Below are 25,350 nucleotides of genomic sequence, written 5' to 3'. Positions count from 1 at the left end.
TGAAAGAACTGGGTGGAGTGCAAGGAATACGTCTGCTGGAGGTCCCAGAAGAAGGACAGGTGCTCTCTTCCTCAGATAGCCCCCAAACAAGATATGCCAATTAAATCCCATGTCTGGAACCCTGGCAGTGTTGCGACCTCTTGTAACCAAGTGCTATGCCACAATGGTGTCTGCAGTGAGACTTTGGTGTCCCAGTAGATGAGGAGCAGCGTGGAGCGCCATGCCAGGAGGACTGTGTTGGTAACGGCTGGTAGGGTGCGTGGAATTGGGGCCCCGTAAAGCATGTCCTGGATTCAAGAGAATCCAAGGCTTTCTAGCTCCAGACGATAGGTTGGTTCCGACCATCTGCCATTAAACTTGTTGTGGACCACTATCAGGCTAGTGGCTAAGTACAACAAGAATGGGTTTGTCATCCCCATACCCCTATCGTATGCGGGTCGTTGACATGTTGTGAGGGCCAGGCACGATCTTGCCCCATCCCAGTTGAAGGTCGTGATTACCCCGTCTAGGTCACTGAACCAGCTGCAAGGGAGGTGGAGCGGAAGGTCTGGGCCATAATTAAGCTATTATATTTGGTCCTTGTCACTGTGGAGTCAAATGCCTAGCTATTTGGTGCCATCTGCAGCCCACGTCAAGGAGTAATCTGCTGATGCAGGCTGTGCGGAGTCTGTTAGGGGAAAAGGATCAAATTTAGCCCAGTTAATCGGGAGCCCAGACAGATTTCTGAATCAAACAATCTCCTGATAGGTAGGGGATGAATACCAATTTATCGTCTGCATATAAGGAAAGCAGGAGGGAGCTGAGAGTCAGTTGAAGACCCTGATGGGAATGATGTTCTTGCATATAGCGAACTAGAGAGTCCATTGCAATAATGAAGAGGAGGGGAGACAGGGGGCAATCCTGCCTGGTCCCTCTAAAGATACGTAATACTTCACTTAACGATTCATTGACCCGTATACGATCCACCGGGTTGGAATATGAGAGCAGGATTAAGGATGTGAAAAGAGAAGGTATACCCAGCTTGCTTAGGACTGCTCTCAAAAAAGGCCATTCAAAAGAATCGAATGCTTCTTCAGCATCTAGAAAAGCCACAACCGCAGGTGTAGATGGGCAGATCTTATTAGGTACTACAAAGATGGCATGCAAATTAAGAGAAGTAGACGTATGGAGTATGAATCCAGATTGAACAGGAGAGATAATCTGCTCCATTAAGAGAGACAATCTGGTGGCTAAGACCTTGGCTAAAATTTTATTGTCATTGTTTAAGAGGGAAAGGGGTCGATAGGAAGTAAAAAGACAGGGATCCTTATCTGGTTTTAGCAAACAGAGTAAGGACTGCATCACGTAAAGAAGCAGGTTATGTACCAGTAGTTAATGACTTATTATACAGTGCTAAGAGGTGAGAAACTAATTGTTGCTTGAAAGCTTAACAGAAGGTCCAGATTAGGCCATCTAATTCTGGCGCCTTAGGACAATCAAGGGTATCAATCAGAGTGGTCTGTAAACCAGACCACTGTCTCCTCATCAAGATAATAAGATATCTCAACAGGGATGTCAGGCATGTAGGAATCACAGAGGTGCTTATAATATTTTTGGAACTAGGAATTCTTCACCGCCCAAGATCAGCAAGACAGAATATGCCCGCAGTTCAATGACATAGTTAACTAAGCGGGTTGGGAGCAATAGTCATGCGAGAGTTCGGCCTAGATGCTCCCCCTCCCGATAACGACAGGCTCCTGCCTGATTCCCCAGGTATGCAGTCTGCCTGTCAGTGAGGTAACAAGACTGACAACAATATGGAGCAGTTATGTATTCGGGGATCTCCACCAGAAGCAGCAATACGATCTATATCCCGCAGGTCTGCCAATGCTTTTCAGCTGAGTACACATATCACGGAGGATACCTGTGTGTTTGGAAATGCATACCCCATGGACAAAGGCCTTGAAGGTCTCCCAGAGGATGGCCTGTGTTGAAACCGTTCCTGTGTTCAAAGCAAAATATTCAGTTACAGGTATGAGGACGTGACTACGGAACACCGGGTCATAAAGGGCTCCACCGTGGAACCTCCAGGTGCAGCCCGAGCCACATCCATATTTGATGTGCAACTGAAGAAGGACCGGACTGTGGCAAGAAAGGGTCTGCAGCAGTACGGTGACCCCTGTGGCCCACAGGTGCACATTAGCCGAGTGGAACCAGTAGTCCAGCCTCGTTCAGACGGAATGGGGAACATGAATAGATTGTTGACAACACAAAATGCAAACCATAACTTGCACACTGAATGCAATGCTTATGGCTGCATAATATTTATATAAATAATATAAACACATACTCAAACCAATAAACAATACCATAGTCATATTTGTCTCATAAATAGTTCTAATGGTAATGTAATACGAAATCTGGTCTGAAATATCATTTATTAAATTGGTAATTGCATCTGCTACTCCAAAGGCTAACAGCCCATCAAAAGCCAATGGCCAGGACCTGCAGCCAACTTCAGCTGAGCATGGCCAAAGGTTGTGTTCAGCAGGGGTTGTCTGCCCACAGCATGTGGCTGCTCTTATCACCAAACCACAATGCACACAACCAAAGGCTGTGCGCATTGGGGTAGTGTATGATTTCATAGAAGTTGGATGTATTATATGATCACAAAAATGATGTAAACTATTCAAAATAAGCTTTACATGAAATTGGGGTTAACTTTGGCTATAGGACATTAAGATATGTTTAAAAAACCTCAGTAATTCACTTAAAAGGCCACAGTTAAAGGATAGTTTGGTTACAAATTAAAGCCGAAAAAACCTTGAAAACTGCAAGTTATGGTTAACCCCACTATCCATACCTTGCACAGGGACCAGGAAACCATACCCTTTACATGAAATACAATGCTTATCGACTCACAATATTTATATCAATAAGTAACAACGACCTACTTGAACTTCAGTCTCACTTCCTTCTTGATACAGACGGCAGCACTAGAAGTCATAGTCAAAGTATCATACATGATAAGCTACTCACTGGCCAGAGCAACCAAGAGTTTTGTTTTTCTCGATGTTGGTTCTTCTTAAGCTCTCAATTCGTTTTAATGTAACTGCAGGTGGTTTATGTTTTGCAACTGATTCTTTAAGTATTGCAACTGGTGCAATTTGAGTAGACGAATGGTGAAATTTGATGATTTCATTTAAGATGTTAGAGTTACATGTATTCGCATACATATGTTGTTTTTTGCAGTGAACCCTGATGAAGTGCATGACTCCTTAAATGCATTGGGTTTGATCGGTATTGATCCAAGACACAGTTTTCAACTTTAGTGTTGAATGGAGTCTGTACAGAAATTTAGATTGGAATATATAAATGATTTGTTTCTAAATTCATATACATTTGTTGTTTAACATAATTTATTTGAATGCAAGAAATTAGTGAAATTTGACATTTATGGATTCAGCACTCTGTTTCTAGGCAACTTCGGTTCCCTGGTTCTTCTACAGTTTATTCACGGAGAAGGGCATGCTCCATGACAGTGTAGCCCTCCTAATTTGCATACCTTGTTTAACCTTTCATTACTTTTGTGGGCACTGTTTCATTTAATGTTGATGCTCCATAAAGGCACAATTAGCTAAGGATCTGCTCCCTCCACCAGCCCATAAATAGATTGGCATAAAGGGGGCAAAGCAGGTCTCCATCACTGTATCTTGGAGCTGTTTGTATACTTGATTGTCAAACAAAACGTAATTGTTTGTCAGACAAAGGTGTAACATGTCAAGTAACATTTAATTGTGGAGGAGATAGGACAAAGATCTTGCTTGTGAAAAATGCCTGCAGGTCCTGACTCCACGCTCAGGCCTAATTCTGGAGTACAGACTAATTACATCCAACGTGATCAAAAGAAAGTTAATTCTGGTCAAGATGTTATGGGTATCCTTAACATTAGATGGTAATGCTATCACGAAAGGTGCGTAGAAAGAAATCAATGTACCAAGAAGTATTCTCCAATAGCCGAAACTATCTGTCTTCTTTGGGTGTCACTGGGTTTTTATGTATCTTGGGTAATAAGTATAGGATGGGAATTCTCAGATGTTCACATTTAAGAAACAAGAACTCATTGCATTACAGGTCTCTTTAGTCCACAAGTAGCACACTATATTTAGTGTTAGTGCATCTCACTTTCTCCCTACCCACATATACACAACAAGCAGGATCACTCACTGTTACATGCCCTTCATGTACATACATTTAGGTAAGATAACCCAATTTCTTCCTTTATCAGAATGTCTAATCACCATATATTTTTCACTTTGCAAGTTTTTCTAGGCCTTCATCTGACTCCTTGCCAATTGAACCTACCACTCTTTTCATTTCTTCCCACAGTTTTGAGATCACATGTTAAAGGCATCAATGAGGTCATAAGGCATACTAGGTACAAATGTAGATTATTGTTTAAAAAGACTTGAACAGTTTAAACCTACCTACACCTTTTTATTTTCGTACCCCAGTGAATCCAATTTATTTTACAATTCCAGACTTCCAAGTTTCTTGCTGAAATGCCCTTCTCATCTGCTGAAATTCGCAGTATCCCCATTCTGCACAGAACAAAATTGGAAGTCCTGCCACATAGATCATATAAGAGCATGATATGCAAAAGTATACACTTTTTATAGAGCAAGCAGGAGCGGTGTTCCTACCTTTGTAGTCCTACTGGAAATTGCTGATTATCATAGTAGTTCAAAAAAATTAACCATACATCATGATCGTAACTGTAGCAGTAGAAACATAATATGGTCCTTTTAATTTCTCCCAAAACGTAGGACAACACTTATCTACACTTACTAACACTATTTTGTTTTTTTATTACATTTTTATTAACGTTTTATAGCATTACAAGTGACATCTCATATATATACAGCCAGTGGCGTCATAGAACTAGGATCATGTGAGGGAAAAAGAGAGAAAAGAAGAACAGCAAAGAACGGTAAAAGCAATACAGCATTAAGCAAATATATTATGCACTATGCATTAGGCTAAGATTTTGAAATTCACAACTCCTCAAGTGAACATATCAATTGACATTTCACAGTACATGCCAGAATATTAAGGGGCGGTTATACTTCTCCTGTTTCTCCACCAGCTTTGTAAGCTAAGCAGCAATGTGTATTATCTTACAGTGGCACAGTGAGATGGGTTGGTGATGTTCTTGGGTCGTCAGTGTCTCTGGATCTCAAAAAGCAAGTAAGGGTACCCAAATGTCACTAGGATGGGACCGTGGCGGCATTATGTACCAAAAATGCAACAATTGATCGGAGCACTGAGAGGCATCCTGTAACCAGTCTTCCACCCTCTGCGTCATTCTTCTATCCCAATTCATGGCCACTGTACACTTGGCCAGGAGAAGCAACATCACCGTAAGCCTGCCGGTGTCTGTTGGGACATCTTTAACATATCCTAGTAAGCCTACTATCGGTGTGCAATTAATGTATGCTTTGGTTATTGACTGAATAGTCTGAAATACTCCCTTACAGAAAGTACCACTCTTGGGCAGTCCCATGCCAGGTGAAGGAATGTTGCCTGTAGCGTTGAGATAGGAGCCCCCTACTCCCCTCACATCATCATACAATTCAGTCAGGGTCAGAAGTGTATCCACATCACCAATATCCAAATTAGATGGTATCACTTTATCATGAACGTCCTTACCTCCAAGTCTTTCCTTTGAATTGTACAATTTCCTGAACTTGAGTGTACATACAAATTTAAACAGATCTGTCCTACTCTGTTCATAATGAAATGTTGATGTGAGGCAACATGAGAGACTAAAGGATAATACACTAAGTTCATTCGTATTCAGTGTCTGCTGCGTTAAATTGATAACCATTTGATCCATTATTTGACTTTCTCCTGACCCCTTGTCATTATTCACATGGGTGTTTTGACTTCCTTCTGCTTCTTCCCATCAGCTTTTTTCTTTACCATTCCTGCCTTGTGCTCTTGGTCGTTCTCTGTTGCTTGATCTTTGCCCCCTGTCCATGCTGAGCAGACAAAATCTGTCTACAAAATAACCCTTTGAGGTACCAGCAGTGCTAACACCCATTGATTATGTACGTTCATGGACATGTTTTTGTTGACATCACCATGATATCAATTGTATGATACTCAATATTTTTGATAATTGGACATTTGTGGCAGTTTGCAAATCATTGTTGCAAGTATGACATTTAGCAGTTTGCCGCTTATTGTTAATGGACTAAATCAATTATCGGGACTGTTTCAAATTGGCAGAGAATTGTTTATGTATATTTTTTTGTTGACATCAAATATTTAGATCAATCGTATGGTAATTCATTAGTTTGATAGCAGGACATCAGTGACAATTAATAATGAATTCACTTAAGCATGAGATTTAACAGTATGCGATTTATCATTAATGAACTAAATCAGCTATCGAGACTATTACAAAATAGCTGTGAATTCTCCAAAGCTTCATTATTGTTTTGCACTGGTATGGTTTATGTTTATGGTAGCACTCCTTATGTACTTGTTTTCTGCAATGGTGGAAAATACGCCATCAAGGCAGAGTCGTGCCTGAAATGCGTTGGTTTTCTTCTTTATTAAAATATCACAGCACATACATATCTGGACTGTGTGTGTGGTTTTGGCAGTAAAATATGGTGAATACTTATAGAGCATAGTTTTTTTGCTGCAAATTTGCAAATCCTTTATTATTTTCCCCACAAAGTGTTTTTGAAAAATGTTTTTAACCCTGGCGGGGTCTGGGTCCCTAGGACCAAGGCTAGGGGGTCAGGGTATTCCTTCCCTGCCCCCTTCTTTTTTTTCTTTTTTTTTAGGTTTCTGTTTGGGATTCGGTTCAGGCCTAGTACCAGGATGAATGCCAACACGTCCTGGTTTAATCAGATCTCTGTGTGAGATCAGAAGGGTTCAAGCTGGGTTCACGTCCCTAGATATACAAATTAGGATTTCTTTTAATAACTCTAAAATGACTGAATGGATTTGCACAAAATAACAGAAAGGTTGCTTTCTGGACCAAGAGCTACCTTTCACTTTTTACCCACACAAAACCATAGAAATTCAGGAGCTATAGTTATACTTATGTTAAGTAACTAAAACTTGTGGGCTAAAGTTACTTAACAGCACAAGTTATAGTTTCTTCGGATACGTATAACTATAACTGCTGAATTTCTATGGTTTTGTGTGGGCAAAATGTGAACGTAAGTCTAACGTCCCTGTAACCCTTGGCTCTTTCAGTGAATTTTTATGTTTTTTGTAACATAATATATATCATAACTTAGTATATATGTAGATGGGTAGAGTGCAAAATGTATTTATTACATTATTACAATATTGCATAATTGTGTAGTAGGACCATGACTCACCAGAGGGTAAATCTCAAGTGGTTCATTATGCCCCTCTCCTCCCTCAACAGTGGTCATAAACAGAAACACACAACTTGGACAGTGGAACAACAAAAAGCACTTTTGGCACCAATCACAAAAGAAATTCTTGCCAATAACATCAGAATATTAAACTATCTTGTGTGCAAAACTCTAAAAGTGCCCCCTGTCCAAAGGTATCCCCCTTTTTTCTCTCCTAGGGGCAATTTTACAAAGAACTAGATTAGAGTTGCACCACTTCAAAAAACACAAGTCAATACATAAAGTTATAGGGCAATCATGCGTGACTTGAAACAATTTCTTCTTTATTATTTCTTTCTTTATAATGCAAAACAGCCAACGCATTTCATCCTGTAATGCAGGACTTCTCGAGGGCATTCCTCAGTATGAGTATTAGCACGGGAACCATGCTGGACAAAATGCCGGGCGTAATCGCTGCATTCAAGTGCAACTTCTTACATTATGAGCGGTTCCGAAGAGGAGACGCTGGTTCTAATGCACCAGTGTCCCCATTACACATTTGTGGTTATCACATCACATTAATCCACTTACTTTGGCATGACCTTCGGTACTTGGAGTATCATTGGAATACGTTTTTGATCCCCATTACGGCTCTACTCCTTGAACTACAAGCTGAGATTACTGTCTTGGTCTGTTACGAAATTGGCTAATCAGCCTAATGCCATTTGGATTGTTTCTTCTGGTGGACTCATACTAAGGAATGCCCTGAAGAAATCCTGCGTTACAGGACGAAACGTGTTGGCTGTTTTGCATTATAAAGAAAGAAATAATAAAGAAGAAATTGTTTCAAGTCACGCATAATTGCACTATAACTTTATGTATTGACTTGTGTTATTTGAAGTGGTGCAACAATGATCAACCTTTTAGTGGTCATAAACAGCTTGATTACATGCAATCTATGAGGCACTAAAAAGTGTTTTCCTAATATCAATTGTGCAGTTTAAGTACAATGGCATGTACTTGTATAACTCAGTAACTCTTATGCCCACTGCACTGGTAATTGTTGTCATCACATGGCCATTTATGCTTGTTCAATACAAAGATGCAATCATTGATTTGAATGCGATTATTAACTCGAATATATAAAGCCACTTACAAGTGCAGCATTTCCCAAGAATCCCTTACTATTGGTCTCTGTCTCTAGTAATAATGATTTGGAGGATACTATGGGCTAGGTGTACTAAGCCATTTATCAGTTGTAAATGCGGTAAACTGCTAAATCACAGAGTTTGCAACCACTAAATGGGTTTTCAATATGTACTAAACCCATTTTGTAAATCATTGAATTGTTAACAAACCTCAAAATTGAGTTTAGAAATGCATAACAAATCACAATTTGTTTAGGGAGCCCATCCTAATTGAGATTTGCAATGCAATTTATCAATGATTTACAACTACAATTTGGGTTGCAGACTCATCAAATGAGGTGGCAACCCATTAGCAAAGAGGAAGGCATCATTTGCAACCCATTCACCTTTGTGAATGCTAAAATATGATTTGTTGGGCAGTAGGTAGTGATCCAGAGAACCACTGCCAGCTCTCAAAGCTTTTTATTTACATGCATCCCTGTTTACTTTGAGGAAAATCAGCTGCTTCTTTGTAAAAATAAAATGTATTCAAATGTGATCACAGGCATGCTGCTCTGCTGACCCCAGCAGGTCACTATCCCTGTTATGGCATCCAACTGAAGTAAGTCACAATTTACAACTCACCTCATTAATATTCATGAGGTTGATCAGATTTCGACCAACTCCAAATGGTAATTTTGCAAACCAACCTATTACCATATAGGCAGGTTAAAAAAAATCTGATAGGAGTCACCTAAAGTAGGTGTGCAATTTTGGCCCCTGTTTGCAAATCCAGTGTTAGTAATTCTGGCCGTATATCCTGAATTCCACATTCAGAATGCCATTGCTACCTCTTCAATATATGTGAAGGATTTATATTTGTAAACCATTTTATTGGGTTTTTTACGTTACAAGATATTGTTATAATGAGAATTACGTGCATAGTGCTATGAGATATGAGTATAAGCCAGCAAGGATGTTAGCTGCAAATAAGATAGGGTCTGGAAGTGTTGTAGTATGACTTGTGACACCCCAGATGGGGTTCTCTTTCCTATAATATGTTCGGTTTGTGGAACTTCCAGTGTTATCAACTAATTACTAACTTGGGAATGACCGAGGGATAAGTGGTTGGGGATAGGGATGTGAGTGGGTGGACGAGTGTTTGTTACAGGTCGGCTATGCTGTGGGACTTACAGGGTTCAATGTATGTGAAGGATAGTACATCCATTCAATGAACTAGAAAGCCATTCCACAGATGCTTGAGCAAACACAATGTATGAGTGCAAATACAGATTTGCAAGTAAAAATTTCCGTTAGATCAGAATCAACTGATATATTCACCTGTTCATTCTCACCTGAACTAGTGTAGTAGTCTACAAGTATAATTGTGATCCATTGCAGTAATTCTACAGCTAGGCGCTGGACAAGGAGTGGGGTTGACCATGAAAATGCTAGAATGCTAGTGAAAAGCAGAAGGTTGTGGGCAGTCAATCAATCAATCAGTCATTTGTTAAGTGCACTACATACCTGTGAGGGTCTCAAGGCGCTGAGGAGGGGGGGTAGGTGGGGGCCGCTACTGATCGAACAGCCAGGTCTTTAGTGTCCTGAAGGTCAGCAGGTCTTGGGTCTGTCGAAGGCTCAGTGGGAGGATGTTCCATGTCTTGGCGGCGAGGTGGGAGAAGGATCTCCTGCCGGTGGTTGTTCTTCAAATGCGCGGGACGGTGGCGAGGGAGAGGACGGCGGAGAGTAGCTGGCAGTTGGGGGTGTAGAAGGAGAGCCGTATGTTGAGGTAGGCTGGGCCGGTCTTGTGGAGTGCCTTGTGTGCGTGGATGAGGAGCTTGAAGGATATTCTCTTGTTGACAGGGAGCCAGTGCAGGTTTCTCAGGTGGGGCCGTGTCGTGATACATTGAGGATCTGTCGTGCCAAGGCATTTTGGATGCGTTGTAGTCGATTGATGAGCTTGGTCGGGGCTCCCGCGTAGAGGGCGTTTCCGTAGTCGAGTCTGCTGCTGACAAGGGCCTGGGTGACTGTCTTTCTTGGAGGAAAGCTAGGGGTACGCCACCATATTTCAAGGATTGTGCTGGTAATAGAGAAAAAAAAAGAAAAGAACATGGTTTGAACATTTCTGCCATGAGTACTTGAGCAGATTGCCCAGAAAATCTTTAGAGGTAAGCATATAAGACAAGGATTGTGCCTGGAAGTATATGAATTGGATACATTTCCATTGAGTACTCTGCTGGAGTTCGTACATTTCTAGCTTGGGTAAACTAAATCAAATCTTAGGCAAAGGTCTAGAATACTCTGATTTCCGCATCTTTTTAGAGGGAAGCAGCGTTTACATCGCATGTGGTACAATGCATGCAAGTACAACCTCGGTCGTTACAACGACCGCGTTGTTACAACGCTGACAATTACAACGCAAGTCGTTTCTACGACTTGCTGTAGGGGGCACTCTGAACTAAGGAATAGTATAATTTATTATTCCAACACCTTCCCTACTGTTGCGCACACTGGAGTTGGAATAGTAAATTATACTATTCCTAAGTCCAGCGCGCCCCTACAGCAAGTCGTAGAAACGGCTTGCGATGTAATGGTATGCATTGTAACAATGCGGTCGTTGTAACGACCGCATTGTAATCGCATGCGTTGTACCGCATGCGATGTTACATGTAACATATGTAATATTCTTTTTTAGACCCAGGTCCCTCCCATGTCATAACATAAGTAAGATCGTAATTAGGCACAGATTTTCAAAAAGCATTTTAAACTTAAATGAAGCTTATAAGCAACTGTTCTGGTGAAATCAGCATGTTAGACGCCATGAGAATTATTCATAAAAAATTGTCAGTAATGTGCTGGGGTAGATCTCTGCCTGCACATACTTTCTTGCTTACTCCTATTCACCAACATTCCAAAGAGTATGCCCGGAAAGCTGCACCAGCCGTAGGTTCACAGGCATAATCCTGGGAAAGCCAGTTGACTTTTACAGTGAGGTCCTATTCCCCACGTGTGGAGTTCTCCAGAGCAGAGAACTCTGCACACGAGGGAATGCCCAAGTGCAAATGCATATTTAAAAATAAAATTCCAGTGCAAAAAGCCCTTCACCTGCACCACCAAGAAATGAGGAGGTAATATGTTTCCATTCCCACACTGGAAGGGGAGTTACTTCAGCATTCCAGCCCTGTACTGGAGTATATATCCAACCATTCCCTTGGTGGAAAGGGATCAGAGAGGATGTTAAGGAATGCCAACAACTGTATCTGTTTGTGAGTATTCTCAATCTTCCAAGGCGAACCATGCCTTTGGAATATCCACTTCCCACCCCTTGAAGGAGCTTTACAGATTAATTTTACTGGTGTGGCGAAACTAGAGGGGGAACCCTCAAAGTTCTCATAGGGGGCACCCCCACGCTTTGGACCCAGTCAGAAGCTTTAAGGCCAGGGGTTCCCCTGCCGGAGGGGGGCCCCTGGATCTCCAGGCCCTCCCTCCGCACCTAAGGGCTGCGGGGGCAATTGTTACACCCTGGTATTTCTCTGCACTTGGGCAAAGAAATTTAAGCTCATTAGTGGGTTTTTGCCTGTAAGGAATCCGTGTGCGAATTCTAGGCATGCATAATAAAGGTAAATTCTTTCATCAGTGAACATAAAGATTTTTGATATTATCAACACGAATACACGCTTCTTAAATAAACGCAGATACACCTGACATATACTGCATGCAAAGCTACTGATAGAAAATGTATTAATATATAGAGCAAAAAGAGGGGGTTGGGTATATGCTTGGTTTGATTTCACTCATTTGTAGATTAGCAATTTCAAGTGGAGTTCATCAATGTTGAATGCCACATTTCATTTTTGTGGAATGTTTTGAGTTAACTTAACAGTCTTCATTATTCAGAAATCGTCATTTGTGTTTTTTTAATTGAAGAAAAAAAAATCTTGCCTTTGCTTCATGAAAAGAATTGATATAATATGTGGAGCTTTTACAAACAGACAAACTCATGGGGCTATGTCAAAATTGTAATATCTGGGTTTTGATACACTTTTCTATTTCTATGAAGTTCGTTTCATCTTTGCACATTTGGAATAATGACTTACAAAGTACTGTGAAATGCTTTTAAAATAAATTGGTTCTGAAACTCACCTTTAAATGCCTCTCAATTTGTGGTAGGGATAAATAAATAATATAAATATTTTGTACCTTATTCCTCTTACATAACAGACCAAGTCGAATTTGTGTTATGTGAGTGATTGTGAAGCACTTAGATAATTTTTTCAGAATCCAGCGACCAGCAGTGCTGAATGTTGAGGTTGTCGAATACCACGGCTGTATGTTCTTGATTTCACTTCCTGACTCTCTCATCCACCACCATACACTCACTGACCCATTACTTCACTCTTGCTGGTTCTTCTTCAGTCCTGCTTTCTCCCGTTATCGCTTATTACCATCATTCTGTTCCCCCTCCTTTCCCGTTTTGTGTGTTTCTCCCTTTCTTCTTCCTGGTCAAAGTTTGCTGAATTAAAAATATGTCCCTGTCTCCAAAACTGAGTGGTAGTGGGCCCCACTAGCAACTACTGGCATAAATTAAGCACTGACTTAGATTCCCTTTGAAATTGTAACGTTGAAGCAACTCACCCTTGTTAACTGCATACGTCTCTACCATGGACATCAATTCACCAAAATGTCTGGGGCAGTGGAAGTGAAATCGCAAACCCTTTGATCTTCGCTTTCACTCACACTCAAATTCACACTTAAATGCACTCTCCTTCGGGTAAACAGAATCGCTTGTGCAAGCACACATGCAATAGACATTTTAAAACATTTTGATACTCACGTCAGATCCTAGAGAAGGTCATGTTCTACCTAATTGTACTCCATGTGTTATTACACTAATAGTGACTAATGTAATAACTATTAGTGTAATAAAAAATGACTGAAACCAACACAAGCAGAGTCCCAACCAACATCCGCAAGGACAAGCTGTCACTGTATTCCTGGCACTGATTTTGCCACCTCTGAGCCCAGGGGCGTCACAAAGGCAGTGCCAGGGGTCACAGAGGGCAGGTTAGGCATCACAGCTGCGACACCTAAATGGAGTCCATGGTCTCAACTGTGATACTGCCTTCGGTTTAACATAATCTTTGTATACCGAATTTGATCTAAGCAACATTTGTGGATGCAAATAGACCATCCTGATTCACAGCATGCACATTTGCGGGAATTTGAACCAGTGGATGGGCCTCATAAGTGTAAAGAATGTGCAAGTATAGTGAATTTTCAGCTGGCATAAAGGTATAGACGGATAAAAAGAAATGATTTCTTATGGGTGGCCATTGACAGCTTGGCAAACATCTTCACAGGTAGAACTTTGTGAGTATTCACAATCCTTCCCCACGGGTTTTCACCCCTTAATTTGCACCTTTACCTTTGGTGGCAGAAAAGTCTAAACTTAGAACCTCATGAAAATTCGTTCACAATAACCTTTATAGGCCCGAATTGGGAATTACAGTTATCCGTACCTATGAGATTGGTGATTCCTTTTGTGGCAATACAGGTACAGTATTACTCAATCACCAGTATCACAATTTTAGTGAGGCCCTTAATATGTACAATTCGTGTAAAAGTATCCTATCAGTAGATGAAGGGAGCTGTACAGACATGAGTGGGCGAAAGGGTATATCCTGCAAATTAGCTGCACTGGGCAACAATTCACCGGAGTAACTGAACAAGAGTAGAATGTCGTGAGATAATCTGTGTAGATTTATATGCACACCCCTGTGTTTTTTATAAAAACCCTGAAATGTGAGAATCTATGTAAACATGGACATTGCATCTATCGCCTTAAAAACGTTGTTTTATACCATATTGTGGATGCAATACATCCTCCAGCAGCATATCCCGCTGAGTTTACTCAAACCATTCTTGGTAATGTTGCTAAGCCTCTCTCTTTGTGTCTTTATTAGATGGATGAACCGGCTGGGCCTTGCTGCCATTGGTTACACACCTGATGAAAAGGACATCAGGCCAAACGAAGGTAACAAAGAGATTTGTTATTGTCATCAATGCCCTTAGAACATCTGAGATGGAAATTAAAAACTAAAATTATAGCATAGCGAGGTATGCACAATTCTGCAGAGATCATACTGGGATCTCCGGGATGAGAAATAGGATAACCGTGTATGTATTGCCACTTTTATTTCCCAAAGAAGCCGGTTTGTATGTTAGTTGGACATAGCTGGCTTCACGCAATGGAATGTATATGTATATGTATGGTACATATATTAGGTGCTATGTCACACTACTGCTTTCGCTTCTGTGTGTTCCATTAAAGGAGTCTTGTAATGTATGTGTTGGACCTACGTTTACTACAGCCTCCTTGATACAGTGAAATAACTTCTGTAAAGACAATTACTAATTCAGAGGAGAGCTCCGTCAATTTAGAAAGCTGCCACTTAAAACTGATCTGTGATGGTCTGAGACCATTTCTATTTGCTGCTGTTGAACGAATCCACCGTTTTGAGTCTCTTACCTTTAACAGGGGATGCTGTTTCTCTCTAGACTGTATTTTGTTTTTTATTGTATCATCAATAGGTATTATGTTGTATTATCATATGTTTTTACCACTCATAAAAGATAATACAACACAATACCTATTGATGATATATATATATATATATTACCTACTGGCGGTCGCCAGTAGGTAGTTATAGTTAGGATCGTTTTCCATAGGAAATCCGCAACATTCTATTGGGAATAACTTTGGCGCCGAATGAGGGATCTGCCTGTAATTTTCCCTAACTTTGCCACGCTTCGCTCCGCTCCTTTGCTGAAAGTTTCGGGGGGATCCGTCAAGCGGCGGCCGAGATAAAAAGGGGGTCCCAAAACGTGTTTTCCCCATGTTAATTTCCATAGGGCGGTTGGACTCACTTTTAGCCCGAACGGCTGAATGGATTTCCACCAAACTTGGCAAAATTGTAGGGACTGGTACCCCGATGTGCCTTTGCTATGTCTCAAGATATATGCTCCAGTAGATTTTACGAAAATTAACTTTGAAAAAATATATATTGGGCTACATTAGGCTATATATATGTTAGAGCCCAAATGTAGCCCAGTGTAGCCCAATGTAGCCCAATGTAGCCCAATGTAGCCCAAAGATGGCCACCAGAGACAAGAAAAACAAATGTAGCCCAAATATCAGCCAGATGTAGCCCAACTATAGCCCAATGACAGAATGTCCCAGAGTGTTCTAAAGAACAACTAGAGCGCTAACAGTCTTACTTATGACAAAAGTATGGCACACCTGAAGTCATCTTGATTGGAATAAAGTGTTAACACTTAAAACATTTAATTTGCAAAGGAACAAAATGAGGGGGTTCATTTTGCCATAGAAATTATGATTAGTGCTGAAGAAAGAAAAATTAGGGCACATTTTGAGTGACTTCTCAAATCCTCTTATATTTCATTAAAAAAATTCTGATATGCAGTCTCCCAAGATGGCCACCAGCGACAAAAGAGCCCAAATGTAGCCCAAATATCAGCCAGATGTAGCCCAACTATAGCCCAATGACAGAATGTCCCAGAGTGTTCTAAAGAACAACTAGAACGCTAACAGTCTTACTTATGACAAAAGTATGGCACACCTGAAGTCATCTTGATTGGAATAAAGTGGTAACACTTAATACATTTAATTTAAAAAGGAACAAAATGAGGGGTTTCATTTTGCCATAGAAATTTATTATATATATATATATATATATATTAAAGCTCGTAGTCCCCTTCACGACTTGAAAAGAAGAACTTATGCACTCCGGGTACGGCAACAAAGTTTATTCAAAGTCTACGGCAGAGATGACAGACGCGTTTCAGACAGTAGTCCTTCCTCAGTGTCAGCAACATGCTGCTTACGGCTCACTTTAGTAAACACCCTCGTTGAAATTGAGGGCGTACATGATTTCAGTGTTAACACATTTTGTACGAAACGCTGGTAAAACGTGGCAGCCATTTTTACATATTTACAAATGCAGTCGTATAGGTAACCTTATTTCATTAAGCAAATGCCTTGGATCTATGTCTGCATATTATGTACTTTTTATATAGGCTAGCAGCCACTGCCAGAAATTAATAAATATCGCCGTGTATCGGCATTGCACTGGCTAAATTTACCAAAGAAAAGTGTTCTTCAAACGTCAAACCCAAAACTCTTTGCACCATAAACTGAAACCGGGGGCAATTAACAATCCAGCCGTGTATCGGCATAGCTCTGGAATCACCCAACATAATGTCTTCCGGAGATAAATTTCATCAAAGAATTCATTCAATCAACTTCTAAAAAGCTTCAAATTGAAAAAGACATACTCTTGATTATTTCTCAGTATGAGGCATGATACCAGTTTTCATCGTTCTTATTTACGGTATCCATTACTCATACTGTGAGAAACATCTCAACATTATAAATTGATAATGCAATAAAAAAGAAGAATTGAAAAAATGAAAAGCTGGAAAGAAAGATGAAAAAGCCTTGTCCAATGAGCACAGATTCAGAATCACATTAAGACATTTCATTGTATCAGGAACATTTCGGACATAATCTATCACTGGAAAAAGACATAATCAAGATATAATTGAGGGATCATCTCCCCAAGTGTACTGTTAATTCTTCCCCTGTATTGAGCCCAGATGGATTCTTAGTTTGCAAATCTATTATGAATCTTGACTCTAGTCTACGGAGACTCAACAATCTGTCTCCCCCTCTTGGATGCAGGGGTACATGATCAATGCCATAGTAACGTAGCAATTCTCTGTTGCTACCATGTACTTTGGCAAAATGTCGAGCAACTGGATAGGTTGCATCCTTGTTGGTGATTGCCCTTTGGTGTTCCAATATACGGAGTTTTACGTTGTTAATTGTACTACCAATATATTGCAATCCGCAGGGGCAGACCAGACAGTACACTACATATGGAGTCGTGCAGGTGATGAATTTATTGATCACTCTTGGTTTGCTAAGACCTGGAACATTATAATTTAATGTCCACCTGCTATTCTCACAGGCACGGCATTTTCCACAAGGAAAGAACCCCCTCATATCTTTTAGGGTACCCGCAGGATTAGGATTAGGTGGCATAAGGTGACTTTGTACAAGATTATCCCTTATTGACTTACATTTCCTAAACGTCAGCAAAGGTTTTTCTGGAACATCACCCCATATTATGGGATCCGTGCGGAGTATGTGCCAGTTCCTTGTAAGGATTTGTCTTAGTTTGTTTGCTTCATCGGAGTAGGTGGTAATCATCCGAAATTTGGTATTAGGCTCTGACTCATCACTGATCTTGGACGCTTGTGCTAGTAGGTGTTTCCTAGGAATTCTCAATACTCTCTTAAAGGTATCATCCAAAAGAGATCAGTCATATCCCCTGACCAGGAATCTAGCTACACATTCCTTGGCTGCTAGAATGAAATCAGCTTCCAAGGGACAATTGCGTCTTAATCTTAGTAGTTCCCCATAGGGGATACTACGAATCAGACTAGGGGGATGGCTACTTACAGCATGTAATATGCTGTTGCCGGCTGTCGGCTTTCTGTATAGGGTCGTCTCCAGCCTGCCTTCGTGGACAAAAACCCTTAAATCAAGATAGTGCACCTCCCTCTCACTTATGTCAGATGTAAACCTTAAGTTCAATTCGTTATGGTTAAGATCCTTAATGAATTCCTCAGCCTGTGTGGTGGAGCCCCTCCACACCAGGAAGAGGTCGTCGATATATCGACGCCAGACAACGATGTACTTAGCCCACCGCTGATTTTCGCCAGCTAGGGCAACCTGCTCCTCCCACTAGCCCACGAAGAGATTCGCGTAGCTGGGGGCGAAGCAGGTTCCCATTGCCGTACCACTGGTTTGTCTAAATAGATCATTTTGGAAAAGAAAGATGTTATTTCTTAAACAGAAATTCAAGCATTCTATTAACATCTTCCCATGAACTGCATAGTTGGCTGATCTTTTATCCAAGAAATACTTTGTGGCCTCTATACCATGATCATGTTGTACACTAGTATAGAGGCTGGCTATGTCCAAAGTGATCAAAATATATGATGGATCCCAAACAATTTGATCGATTTGTCCGATAAAGTCCTTAGTGTCCTTAACATAGGATTTTAAATCAGAAACAAAACCAGAGAGAAAAGAATCAATGTATATAGATAGATTTTCCATCAGACTTCCCTTCGAAGAAACGATGGGTCGTCCCGGTGGGTACTGAGGGTCTTTGTGGACCTTTGGTAGTTGATAGAAGGTCGGAATCACAGGTTCTGCATTTCTTAGAAAAAGAAATTCATCCATGTCTAACATCGATTTATTACGCCATTTAGTCAGGAGATCATGATAAGCCTTAATACTGTCTATATATTCTTCTTTCGCTATCTTCTGATAGTTTCTTGGTTCTTGTAGCTATCTCAAAGATTCCTGACAATATTGGTCACGAGTTAGTAGAACCACATTGCCCCCTTTATCTGAGGGTTTTACAATTATCTTCTTGTTGTTATTGAGATTGGAGAGGGCATCAGTTTGTGCAGTTGTCAAATTTTTCTTTTTCTGCGTTCTTTTGTTGTTAGAAAGTCTGTGATTTATAAGATCTTGCGTCACAGCCTCTGCGAAGGTATCTATGGCATCATACGGCATCTAGGGATTGAACTGGGATGGAGCCTTGAAATTTGTTAATGGTGATTGTTGCTCGATGTTTTCCATATTTGATGTTGTAATATCTCCAACAGTTTCTACCGATTGTTCGGTTCTCAGTTCCTCCAGTGCTTGTGCCGTACGGAGATCCTTGATGGATAGAATGTCTGTAGGACATGCTGTGATTTTCTTTCTGGTTTTCTTCATGCCTTCAGATTGAGGTTTCATCTTGTGAAACTTATGTAATTTGATCTTTCGAGTCAATTTGAACAGATCAATGCGAGTTTGAGTGTACTCTAGTCCTTTATTGGGGCAAAAACTCGGTCCCAATTGCAAAGTATTCTCCTCTTCCTGTGTTAACACTTGATCAGTCAGGTTAACAACTGTCGGACTGGAGTCTACCATTTCTTCCCTCTCTTCTTGCGGATGGTTTGAGCTGCTGCTCTGCCCCTTCCTCTTCCTCTGCCAGCCACCTCGTCGGGTTCTCCGTCGTTTTCTGGTGGTTTCAGTTTGCCCCCTCTGAGCCACGTACTGCGGATGAGGTCGAATTCCAGATGAAAAGGTGTCTTTCTCCCTTCCTTGCTTGTTGTTGGCCTCTCATCTCCTGAAAACTCTTCTTCCATGGCTGACGATTCGGAAGTGGGGGGTGGTACTGTAGGTCCGATATTTTTCGTCTTATTGAGGACTTTACAAGGACCGTCGAATTTCTTAGAGAAGGTGAGAATTCTTCCTTGAGCGTAATCACGCTCATCCCTCTCAAACTTTTCTTGCTTTTGCTGTCGTATCTTAAGTTCATATTTGACTAAACGTTTCTTCATATCCTCTCGTAGTTGTGTTAATGTTGCTGAATCCGTTTCATTGGCAATTTCAAGTTCCAGGGAGGCTATCCCATCAATGGCTTTCACTCTGTCACTCCAAGCAAATTTTACGAGCAACTCGAGCATGGCTTTACAGGATGCTGCTGTGAGTCCAGCCCATTGTTCCAAAAGCATGGGGTCAGGGCTCTCGTATGCAGGTACCGTGTATATGCGAAGCCCCATGGGCACTCGATCCACATCGATATAATTTTGTAGGGAGGTGGCCTCCCACCACTTCCGTATCTCTGTCTCACTTAATCTTTCCATTTTTAGAAGAAGAGTTTGTAGGGAACTCTGTGGTACATTCCCTCTGCCTCCGGTGTTAGGTGCAGCAGTTGGATTTGGCGTGCGTTTCTTAAACACATCCAGAGCCGCTTCGCGGCGTTCTTCCTCATCGCACATGCCTGTAGACGTTTCTTTGAAAACCGCAGGGAAGCCTCCCCGGGTTATGCTGCCGATACCCACTCGCCTTACTGTCTATTTAGTTTGGACCCTCGCAAATGCAGGCAGCAGTAATTTGGAGTATAATAACGGGAACGGCGACTTACCAGCGTTTCCAAATGTCAGCCGTGCGCCCATCCGTTTACTCCTCACACTTCCGATCCAAACGACAATGGTGCTCCCGATAAACAAACAACCGCTCCACTCCACCAGAAATCTCGGGGCACACAATGGCGGGTGCTGTAGTTCGTGATGGTAGATATATATTCACTGAAAAAACCATAGGTTTCACACCAGTTATAGTTAGGAATTAGCATTTAAAAAACCTATTAAATTCACTGAAAAAGCCATAGGTTTCACACCAGTTATAGTTAGGTGGAAATTTTACTCGCATAAAACCATTGAAATTCCCACGTTATAGTTAGTTGGACTCACTACAACTTGCGCGTGCAATGCACTGCTGATGACGTCACATATTACATCACTCATGACATGGTCAGTGACATCACTCATGACATCACTGATGACATCTCAAATGACATCACTGATGACATCATCCAGTGAATGTGTATCTTTCTGAAAAATAAATATTTTTTATATATGTATATCTAAAGGTTGATGGCAGAATAAATGGGTAAATAAATGTCTAAATGGATGTTTTTTTGTGTAAAATTAATTGGTTAACTGACTTATTAAATGTATCTTAGTGAATACATATATTAGCGAGTAATGTTTAAATATTTAAATATCTGTATGTGTCTCACTTTGTGTATAAGTGGCTGCATGGGTTGGTGAGTAGCTACATGAGTGTGTATATGGGTTATTAGTTGTTTTTTTGAGTATCAGTATCAGTGTCTGTATGGTTTGGTGGGGGATATTACTTAGAGCACAGATGCATGTATGTATTTTGAAGACAGCATGTGTGCAAGACTGTATGGGTGGATGATTGTGTGTATGGGTGGGTTAGTGAGTATATGTTTTTATAATTGATTGTTTAAGAGAGTAAATATGTTTCCGTTTCTGTAGAAGTATGTGTAGTGGTGTGTATATAGCAGTATAATCAAGTAAATGGTTTTTTGATAGTTTATTTGCATGTGTGAATTTGTGTATGAGTAACTATATGGATGAGTATTAGTGTGTAACAGGATGTATAGGTGTACGAGTACATATGATGAGTAAGTACATGCATGAGTGACTATATAGAACTGTTGGTGAATGAGTGGATGTGTATGTAGATGTTGGAATTACCTAATAAGTTGTTGTAATTGGTATTGGTTTCTCCTTTTTTAAGAAAATGTTAGTTTCTATTTTTGAATGTGTGTGTCAAAGGTTATTTTATGCTGATAGGAGGTCTGCCACTTTGTCACAAGGATGTTGTCATCAGTGATGTCATTTGAGATGTCATCAGTGATGTCATGAGTGATGTCACTGACCATGTCATGAGTGATGTAATATGTGACGTCATCAGCAGTGCATTGCACGCGCAAGTTATAGTGAGTCCAACTAACTATAACGTGGGAATTTCAATGGTTTTATGCGAGTAAAATTTCCACCTAACTATAACTGGTGTGAAACCTATGGTTTTTTCAGTGAATATATATATATATATATATATATATATATATATATATATATATATATATATATATATATATATATATATATATATATATATATATATATATTCACAGAAAAAACCATAGGTTATAGACCATATATAGTTAGGAATTAGCATTTACAAAACCTTGAAAATTCACTGAAAAAACCATAGGTTATAGACCATATATAGTTAGGAATTAGCATTTAGAAAACCTTATTTTACTCACACAAAACCATTGAAATTCCATATATAGTTAGTTGCACTAACTATATATCGCGCACCCGCAATCCACTGCTGATGATGTCACATATTACATCATTCATGACATGGTCAGTGACATCACTGATGACATCACTGATGACATCTCAAATGACATCACTGATGACATCACTGATGACATCTCATTTGACATCATTCTTGTGCTAATACGATAAACCTCTTCAGACTCTAATATAACCTTAGATACACTCAGTGTATACAGACACTCACACACTGTCACTCATCCATGGAGTTACTCACACACCTAGTCAGTCATGCAAAGAAACAATCTCACCTCCATTTCCTCAACTATACAGTTATACACACCTTACTTATTCAAACATATACTAACACATATTTACTCTCTTATACAATCCCTGATACAAGTTCACAATGATCCATACAGCCACTCACACATTCAGTGGCTCTCATGCACAGTTATTTATATATGCCAACTCTCACATGTACTGTGTTTTACATATGTACTTACTATGACATGTAGCATTGAGATATCCATTCACTCATCAATACACTCATGCACACAGTCAACCGCCCATGTAGCTTTTTCCACATGCACTCTTGAACTCATACACCTAGTGAATCAACTGCTCACACATCTATGCACAGAGTCACACACCTCCCAGCCACCCCCACACAAACTCAATCTCCCATAGAAATACTTGGGCAACCAATTAATAACACATATAGCCTCTCGTATAGCTAATGATCAACACATGCAGCAGTTTACATCACAACAGACATAATGATGCACAAATTAAGACAGTTTAGTCACTAACCCATGCATTCAGTGAGACACATTTAATCACTCACTCATACAGTCAGTCACGCACCTACTAAATCCTTCATCCAGACACTTATACATCCACTCATTCTTCAATATCTAAGACATATTTTAACTTTACAGAAACATACAGTCACTGGATGTTGTCATCAGTGATGTCATTTGAGATGTCATCAGTGATGTCATCAGTGATGTCACTGACCATGTCATGAATGATGTAATATGTGACATCATCAGCAGTGGATTGCGGGTGCGCGATATATAGTTAGTGCAACTAACTATATATGGAATTTCAATGGTTTTGTGTGAGTAAAATAAGGTTTTCTAAATGCTAATTCCTAACTATATATGGTCTATAACCTATGGTTTTTTCAGTGAATTTTCAAGGTTTTGTAAATGCTAATTCCTAACTATATATGGTCTATAACCTATGGTTTTTTCTGTGAATTTCATTGGTTTTTTAACAGCTAATATCTGTAGCTGTAAAATGTATTCTTCTTTAAATCCCAAAATATATTTTATATGTTTATGAATAATTTTTTTTTAAAATATTTTTTTTTCTTCGTTCCCGCTTCGCGAATCGGGAAGCTTCCCGTTAGCTGACCTTGATGCCGCAAAATAGACCGCGAGCCGGTAAACGTTTCTTTACCGCAAGTGCCGCGTTAGAAAACAACATCGTGACGCCTCCCGTCCGCATGACGTTTCACGTTGTCGCGTGATACGTCATATGACGTGCTACGTTAGCGAACTGGTACGCGAAGCGAGTCGCAAAGCGCAGGTTTCTGGAAGCAAACCGGGAGGCCCTGCAAAGCGCTTAACGTAAACACAGCAAGTCATGTGACTTGGTAATAACACTTTTCATTGGTTCATTTCACTTTTGGTTTCCTAATGATGTAAGACTAGGTCATATAATCTAAAATGAACACTTTTGATTGGTTGAGAACTCTTGTTTTTCCCAAATGATGAAAATCCCTCCTTCTTTCCTCACTCTGACTTTCATCATTGTGAGAGAAAGACCCTTTGTGATCACTGAGCAATGGCTTCTTTAGTAGCTTCAGCTGGTGCTTCCCCACCACCTCCACCACATCCAAGGAAGAGTGGACCACCTGCTCAAGTTGTAATTCAACAAGAAGAAGAAGAAGAGGAACAGGAGGACGAGCACGAAGAGAGGCAGTTTTTGCCTGAGCAGCCCAGGACGTCTCACCGGAAAGAAAACTTCATTTGGCAATTTTTTAAAATTCCCAAAGGTCAGAAAAAAGTAAATGCAAGATACGTAACTTGCCTTATATGTCAAGATAGACTGTCCAGAGGGACCGACAAAAAATACAGTTTCAGAAACTACACAATGCATCGCCATATGACTAGGTGGCATCCTAACAACTACAGTGCTGCACAGTTTCGGAACGACCTAGATAATCTCCCTATTATGGCCAGAAGATCTGTTGTACCGGAAGTAACGGGACCAGAGGGCAGGGAGATGGTGCCAAATATACAAATGAGATTTGGTGATGTAAAACACACCTGCGCATTTTGCAATGGATTCATTTCCTACGGAGAAAAAAGCATCACTCTGATCAACAGAGCTATTGACTATCATATGCAAGTTTGTCCGAAACGCCCAAAATAATAAATACTTCTTTTTTTTGTTTTGTTGCTCCTGTTGAGCCCTTTACAATGAATCGTTTTCATTGCCCCCTCCAAGAAAAACCCAAAAAAATATAAAACTGTTCCGAAAAATTCAAAAACAGTAAAAAAATGTTCAGAAAAATAAAAAAAAAAGTTCTTTTCAGAACTACCTCCCCGTTATTAAAAAATTGGTACAATATTTGGAACTGTGCCAACCTCTATTTCTCTTAGTTCGCTTCCTAGTTCGCTCGCTGGTACGCGAACTGTAAGCGAACCAAAAACAGTAAGTATAAGGGAAGGAAACACACACTTATGTTAAAAGAAAGACAGCTATAGGGGAGTAAACTAGAGATACCATTACCCGTAATCCACTGCTGATGATGTCACATATTATATCATTCATGACATGCTCAGTGACATCATCAGCAGAGGATTGCGGGTTTTTTGGCAACATGCCTTATCCACGGTTTAATAACGCTGCCTTTTGCTTTATATAAGTTTTCAAATTGTATGAAATATATACCAATAGGTCGTTATGAACCTTTAGGTAGTGCTTTTCTTCATGAGGTCTGGTCGCTTCCATACACATACAGATGTTTCAAAGATGAT

The 25,350-nt window shown here is 40.3% G+C and overlaps 1 protein-coding gene across 1 annotated transcript in view; it reads left to right on the top strand.

The window, feature by feature from the left end:
• The window catches only part of LOC144828230 (connector enhancer of kinase suppressor of ras 2-like), a 2,060,726-nt gene that overhangs the window by 1,827,237 nt on the left and 208,139 nt on the right, over positions 1 to 25,350 (top strand). Inside the window, exon 21 of the mRNA XM_078686315.1 lies at positions 14,452 to 14,522. Within this exon, the coding sequence (XP_078542441.1) occupies positions 14,452 to 14,522 (71 nt within the window). The remainder of the gene's footprint in view (positions 1 to 14,451; positions 14,523 to 25,350) is intronic.

The sequence above is a fragment of the Lissotriton helveticus genome, chromosome 4_1, assembly GCF_964261635.1.
Source record: "Lissotriton helveticus chromosome 4_1, aLisHel1.1, whole genome shotgun sequence".
Taxonomy (NCBI): Eukaryota; Metazoa; Chordata; class Amphibia; order Caudata; family Salamandridae; genus Lissotriton; species Lissotriton helveticus.
The sequence above is the reverse complement of the archived record's forward strand: the minus strand, read 5'-3'. Positions and strand labels throughout refer to the sequence as shown.